The 7,997-nt window shown below is 37.2% G+C and overlaps 1 protein-coding gene and 1 non-coding gene across 2 annotated transcripts in view; one reads left to right on the forward strand and one right to left on the reverse strand.

The window, feature by feature from the left end:
* Positions 1-2,156: 2,156 nt before the first annotated feature.
* Positions 2,157-2,297, forward strand: LOC144439552 (U4 spliceosomal RNA). Its single transcript, XR_013481115.1, has one exon. It is a non-coding gene; the product is annotated as a U4 spliceosomal RNA (small nuclear RNA).
* A 3,238-nt stretch (positions 2,298-5,535) lies between these two features.
* The window catches only part of LOC144438829 (uncharacterized), a 16,915-nt gene continuing 14,453 nt past the window's right edge, over positions 5,536-7,997 (reverse strand). The window contains exon 12 of the mRNA XM_078128010.1: positions 5,536-6,617. Coding sequence (XP_077984136.1) covers positions 6,479-6,617 — 139 coding nt within the window. The 3' untranslated portion in view covers positions 5,536-6,478. The remainder of the gene's footprint in view (positions 6,618-7,997) is intronic.

Consider the following 7,997-nt stretch of genomic DNA (forward strand, 5'->3'; position numbering starts at 1 on the left):
TCTTTTAACGAATTACAAAATCGCCCGCCTAGTTACACGTAAACAGCTGCCACTGTGACATTTTACACAGTTCGACTATTACAATATCTGCATGGCACAGCTGCTGCATCATTAATATTACAGATTCATAAAAAGAATATGTACGTGTCTGTGTTTCAACAGTTTGTAGACGAATTTGCGTGTGTGCGTGTGTGTCACACATGTGTACCTAAAAATGTGTGCTCTTTGAATCTGACACTGAACATGCTGAAGAGGCGTTATACCTCCATGGTTGGACTTACTGACAGTTGGTTTCAAGTAGTTCGTGGTGGTATGTTGACGGTCCTCTCCTCGTAGTCATTGGCCCTCAATGCGATGTGGATATGTTGCAGTTCAGCTCTTTGGTTTTCCTTTGTGGTTACATATTGAAGTGTCCGGTTGGCAGTGTTTTAGAAATTTGGTGCAACGTATTGTCGACTATATTACAGGTTTTACTGCCGGGGTCGTTGTCCGTCCTTATGCAACTACAAGTAAAATGTTATCAAAACACATGCTAAAATTTACCTCGCATAGCTGATAACTGTATGAAAATTCACGAAATTTGTCCACAATTCCAATTTTTACTGAGGAAGTAAAGTGACAGTCAAAAATTCAATTTTCATTTTCGATAATTCAGTTTTAGTTACCATTGGTCAGCTAGGGATTATAATTTCTAAACGACGTTATGAAAATAATAAACACAATTGGCCCATGTATTTTCCAGATACAAACATTTGATTTTCACCTTGTCTGTTTATGTGTAAATATGCTTTTCATCGAAGAGCATTTCACTTTACCGTATATTTCTTTGTGTCGAAAATATGTCACTTGGATAAATCACAATGCTACGGAGGTTTATAAGTGACACGTGGGATTTTTTTAAAATTTTATCCAACAAAATTTGTATTTTTTATCCAACAAAATTTGTATTTTGTATTGACAGTGGAAAGTCTGCGATGATTTAGGTCACCCGATAAAAATCTTGTAATTCTTTTGCAAAATTTACAGGATTTTTCACTTCTCAGAGAGCCATATATGTAATAATGTTTGTCGTGATTCAAACCCTAATAAGGCGTCAAATTCTATGAATACCTAGACGTAGACCGGCCATGCTTCATGCATCTTTGCTTGGCGGAGCATGGTGGTCAAATGTGGCGCATGCGCATTACGTTTAGAAGCGTTCCTCGCCGAGACTGTACATGTATTTGTATGTATGTATGTATGTATGTATGTATGTATGTGTATGTGTGCATGCTTTTCACACGAGCCCGATCGCACGATAAACGAAATATATTAGTTACTATTAGACTTATTAGTTACTCCCTTCACAAGGCTTCAGCGTGTTCACCTCAGCAATGCAATGCTCAGTGCAACTAGCGCATCATTAGTCCTGCTTCCATGACGATGCACGAGTCTGTATTACTGACTTGACTCTTGTCAGAATCGAGTCCCGAATTCCTCCGTATGCAAGCAGGACTAGCGCATCATGAGCCTTCTCGGCTGCAATAATTGTACAAACCCTTGAACGACAAAACTCCAAGAACTAATAACGTTACAATAATTTCAGCTATCTACAGCTTTAGCAGGGTCTTGTCCTTGCCTTCAAGGCTTCATGTTGTACACAAGACCTTCTTAATACTTGTCTGTGACATAACGCATATGATTTGGCCACACGCCATGCAAGTACGTACAATACTGGTTACAGTCATTGTTTATCGGGTCAAAATGCTAAGCGGTGTTTTTATGGAATCGGGTCTAATACTAAGTCAGGGATTACCAACAGCGAATCGTACAGTTTTAAAATCGATTTACGGCGTTATCCATACTGTATTTTGCGTAACGGCCTATTCGTAATTAGTTCAACAATATTTACATAACAAAGCATTTTCTCGTTGCCGGAAGTAATTCATAGAATGTCAATTTCATGGAATTTATGAGTATGATTTACCAGGATCATGGGAAAATGTGAAGAAATTTTGCAAAAAGTACAGACATTTGTCATAATCATTAAGTGTATGCATAATACACAGTTAAACATGGTACTTCACTAACTTGGTGACGAAGGACGCCATCTTACCGAACCGCACCAAGAGTTTGAGACCCGTAAAGATACTCGACAAAAGGTGCCCAAATATGATATCTTTGCGCAGAGGCGATATCGTAGCCAATGAGGTTTATCCGAGGCGCGATTATTGCTAGTTGAAAACTTACCCCAATACCCCGCACTGACGACGTGAAATACCGTCGGCCGCTGCAATTTTTGCAGGCTTCCACGGAAGCCTTATGATACAATAAATAATAGAAACTTTAACTCAATCATGCACTCACTGATTTAGCTCCTTTTTTGAAAGCGAAGCATTTAGTATGCTAAAGATGCGAGTACAAGTGGGCATGTCATGCCATATGGTTGTGGTATTACCAAAATATGTAGTCGAACCAAAAACACATATACTAGGGTTCAATGCAGTAAAGACTAGCTAACACTGGCCTCAGACTCCCATCCCTTCTAATTTGATTGTCCAAAATTGTTTCAGACAGCACAATCAATTTAAAATAATGTAGTGCTGTAAATACAAAGCCAGTATACAGTAGGGCAATAGTAGCTCTTTTATATCAACACATTACTGTATTTTGGTGCCATGCATTTACTGTAATCAAAATTCTTCCATTTCTCTCGTTTTTGACTTTTTTTTCAGAACTATTCATATTTAGGGGAAAACCGTGGCAGATCCACTATATTAAACGTAAAAAAATCATTTGTAGGATGAGAACTAAAATGGTTCAAACCCCACTACCAACTAAAAGAATGTATCTTTTTAAAATCCTACATTGAACTATTGATCTGACCCCTTAGATAATAATGTCAAATGGTGATCTTCACTTCCCAAAATCGTATACAAGTTCATGGGGAATCAATAAATCTCGCTGGACTTAATTGTTTACATGTAAGCCTAAATCTTCACATTTCACATATCAAAGTCCATTGATATATTTATATCAACATGTCACAGTCTGCATATACCACACCATTCTATGGCGAGTGTAACCAATCAAAGTCCATTGATATATTTATATCAACACGTCACAATAACAATTTTTGTTTGCTTATGTTAAAGGTTGGCAATGAAATTTAAAAAGTACACCCCTATATATGTATATTATACAATATTATGTACTTCACATTTACCGTATATAATTTTGCTTTCAGCACATTCATGTTAATAATCATCATATGGAACATTACTTCCATGTTCTTGGGACAGAGATAGGAGAATCCCATGCATATAGACTGTCAAATTTGATCATGTATATTTATTGTAAAACATCGAGAGAGATTGGTTGGGATGGGTTTCTGCTGACTGGGAAAGCCTACTTTGAGTATAGCTTCTGACATATACACATTTCAAAACAAAACTGAAGACTTATTTGTTCACCAAAGCATATGGTGTGCTTTAGCCATTCAGTGATTGTTCAGTGCTACTGAACAGAACATTGCACTGGAAATTGGTGGTATAGAAATTTGATTGATTGATTGATATACATGAAAGGCTAAGTAAATAGGTAAAAAAATGTATTTCGTGCAACATCTTCCGGCCATGGATGAAGTATAAATATCTATGGACATGAAATGGACTTGTAAATGTCAAGAAGTCTATCAGTCTACTGTAATGAATGAGGAATGAACACAATTTCTCCAAAATTGTCTGTCTTAATGACCTTAACTTTCAGATGGCCATCAAAGGTAAACAAATTTCCCCCATTTTTCATATGACAGCGAATAATGCCAATCTCGAAGAAGACACTTTGACATTTATAAATGTGCCAAATTCTCACTGGCTCAATTTAATAATACATTCAGTAATATTGTTAACGCTTTCGCCATTTCACATATCAATTCAGATCACTCAACAAGAACTACAAACTTTTATATGAACACTATTTGATAAGTCAATTTTCAATTATTGCCGTCAGAAATTTGGCAAGTGGCGAACAAGGACTTGTACAACATAATCGATTACTCCTTTCTGGTTAATTGTAGAGACCAAGGTAAAAAGTGTCTTACCATGTTTTAAACAATTCACAGTGCAGAATCACTATGGATTGAGTAGGGATTGGCCAGATTGTACTTCCAGGGGGGGGGCTGGAGGATTTTCCCTTTCCCTGGTGTATTTTTTTAAAGCCCCTCCCCCCCCCCCAGTACTTCTTTTTTGTCCATGACCCGTGTGTATACATACATTCATACACATGCACATGTGTGTGTGTGTGTGAACAGAAACAGACAGTAGTGACTCTGGTGTGAGTGAATCTGACACTAGTGTAATATTTGAGAGAACTGTAAACAAACCTGTGTTAAGAAAGAAGTATAACATTTTGTATGACCATGAGTATAGTTTCGGGAAGAAATACACTTGTAAACTGTCTTTGATAAATTTAATTCAGTCTTTGCAAGAAGAGATTGACAAAGGGAATTCAACTCTAGGTATTTTTGTTAATTTTTCAAAGGCTTTTGACACTGTAAACCATGACTTTCAAAATTAGATCATTATGGTATCATAGGTTTTCAAGTTATTTACATTCAATAACACAGATTCACGGAAACTTGACTATAGCAATGCCATTTAAACTGTTCCATAAGAAGGCACTGTTCATGAGAAGGCACATTCACCATATGATTTTGTATTACAGCGGGGTACATGAAGTAGACTTTTGTTATTTGAGCAAAGTGAACGAGTTGCGGGTTTACTGTTAATCAAGTCAGTGAAGTAACCAGGAGTAGTGTTATTGAGTGCCTTGTAGGTGATCAGTAGACTTTGTATTGAATCCTGCAACAGATAGGTAGCCAGTGAAGCACAGAAAGAACCGGTGTGATGTGATCTGTTTTCTTTGTACGTGACACATCCTAGCTGCTGTATTTTGGGCATGTTGAAGAGGGACAATGTCTTTAGCTGGCAGCCCATCACCAATTGTTGATAAATTCAAGAAGGACATCAAGACACATCTGTTTGCAAGAGCTTTCTATATTTTTACAATGATCTACTATTGTTCCTGTTCAGCGCCAGACCATTACATCATATTGGATTTTGGCACTATACAAATTCTTTTGATTGATTGATTGAATGAAAGTGGTGTGGTGTCCAACAAAGGTAAATTTTAGGACCTGTTTTATTCTTGATTTACATAAATGCCATTAAAAAAAATGATTCCAATCTTTTTAAATTTAAACTCTATGCAGATGATTGAAACTTGTTTCATTTACTCCATATAACTCATGCCACAATTTTTCTTAGTCAAGCCAATTCAGAATTGAATATGGTGAACAAATGGTGTGATGCCAACAGATTGACTATCAATGTAAATAAAACTGAACACATGATTGTGAGAAGTAGACAAAATAGCAAAGAGGAAATCCAGCGCTGTATAACTCTGAAAAGCCAAACCATGAAAGCATGTGATTGTACATCATTTATTGGCCTTTGTCTAGACAGTAATTAAAGTGGAAAGCACACATTGCAGGAGTGAAAATAATATATGTAAATTTATTGGAATTTTTTACAGGTTGCGTTCAATGGTTCCATGTTTGATACTCCCCATGTTATGCAATGTTTTTGTTTTACAGCACATTTCTTATGTAGGCAGACCTTGAAGTCTGGGGAAGTGCATATAATTGTATCTTAGGGAATTGTTACTTGTGCAAAACAGAATAGTTAGAATCATTTCGGGTAGTACTGGAAGTTTGATGCACACACTGTCCCATTGTCCAAACAAGTGACCTAATGGTTAAACTATAGTACAACTCCGTTATTTTTTATTTTCTTCCATAAATGGTACAGAAGATGGACAAAATGAACCTTAAATGTTGAGAATTTCTAGAAACAGTTCAACTATGCTACAATTAAAAATAAACAATGTTAGTTCATCATTCTCGGTTAATATCACCTATAAATCTGGTCAAAAATTCCCTACAAAACTACCAAATTAGTATTTTTGTCCATGATGCAATCAATGGTAAAATACTACCTTATTTCATGAGCTGTTTTTGTAAACAAGTCATTATCATAATACCAGACAGAAACTAGGTGGGACTCTGCATGTACCTGGACATAATAGTAGTATTAGCCAGTCATCTGTTAAGTTTATTGGGTCACAATTATGGAACAATATTCTGGATAAAATCAGTAGAATGCCAACCAGAAAAAGATTTAAGAAAGTGTCTAAAAATTTGATCCTCAATAAATTTTTGTGTTCGAAATGTTCTCTATCTTCACATACTTTATAGTCTTGTTCTTTTATGGTTGCTTTTTTCATCGTGTTCGATGTTTATTCCAACAAGACCATGTAGCACTGCATAATAATTTTATGTCATTAGTATTGTAAATTTTGAGTGGCTACACTGGATCAGTTAATTGTGTAACTGTTTTCTAGCCTCTCATCCTTATGGTGAATAAAGATTCAATTCAATTCAATTCAATTCAATATGCCTAAATCTGAATTCTGCCAGGGGACTACTGTTCCAGAATGGATACATTTGGTTTGTTTGTCTTCTCTGTTGGTAGGCAGATCCTGATTTCTGTACTGTTGACACTGCTGGACTTGGCCAACTGTGGAGAGAGTGAAAACTGCTTAAAACAAAGATACTTATGAAAAATAGCACCAATGGCATTGTAGCACAACTGTACATTTAAAAAAATGTTTATCCACATGGTGATCAATGTTAGGTATAGGTGTTCATTTGCTGAATGATTATCCAGCTGCCTATCCAGCCCTGTTGTTATCTTTCCAATATTGTGTTAATTTGGCTGTTACTATGGGCGTGGTCTTGTTGCTAGGCATATTTGCACACACCTTTTGAATGTTTGTTCACTTGTCTAAGATTCCTGTTGTTATTTTTGTGAAATACACCATCTTTTGGCTGTTACTATGGGTGTGGTCATAGTTGCTAGGGATATTTGCATACATTTTTTGAACATTTACTCACTTGTGTACTGATGGTTTTATTTTAGCAAAATATACTGACATTTGGTAGTTGCTAAGGGCGTGGTCATGGTTGCTAGGGCCAATTATGTAAAAATGTTTTAACCAAAATCTGCAGAATAACACTTCTAGAAACATTTCAGTCTCATTGGCCAAGTACTTTTTGAGATATAAATTATCAACCAAAATTCACATTTTTACACCTACATGTAATTTGCATATCGTTGATGAGATCATTATACATGTATACTTATTATTTCTTAATCTATACACCCTCAGTTGCATCCCCATTAAATTTAATCCCAAGTGCTCAGTACTTTTGGAATGAAAGAATTTTGACCAAACAGACACATTTTAGCCCTAAATTTGCATATTCCTGATGGAATCCTCATGTCATGATCAAATCTTAATCTAAGAACATCCCTAAGAATGTTCCCACTAAATTTCAGATTTATCTGCCCACTTGTTTCTGAGTTTAACCGAAAATCACATTTTTTTTTTATCCAAATCGTACACCTGCAACCCAATCATTTTGATTTGAATAAATTCCCAACTAGATACCCAAGGTAATGCACCAACCAAATATCATGGCAATCGGTTCAGCAGTTTTTGACTTTAAGTTGTTAACACACACACAGAGAGAGAGAGAGAGAGAGAGAGAGAGAGAGAGAGAGAGAGAGAGAGAGAGAGAGAGAGAGAGAGAGAGAGAGAGAGAGAGAGAGAGAGAGAGAGAGAGAGAGAGAGAGAGAGAGAGAGAGAGAGAGAAGAGAGAGAGAGAGAGAGAGAGAGAGAGAGAGAGAGAGAGAGAGAGAGAGAGAGAGAGGGAGGGAGGGAGGGAGGGAGGGAGGGAGGGAGGGAGGGAGGGAGGGAGGGAGGGAGGGAGGGAGGGAGGAGGGAGGGGAGGGGAGGGAGGGAGGGAGGAGGGAGGGAGGGAGGGAGGGAGGAGGGAGGGAGGGAGGGAGGGAGGGAGGGGGAGGGAGGGAGGGAGGGAGGGAGGAGGGAGAGAG

The sequence above is a fragment of the Glandiceps talaboti genome, chromosome 8 (assembly GCF_964340395.1).
Source record: "Glandiceps talaboti chromosome 8, keGlaTala1.1, whole genome shotgun sequence".
NCBI lineage: Eukaryota > Metazoa > Hemichordata > Enteropneusta > Spengelidae > Glandiceps > Glandiceps talaboti.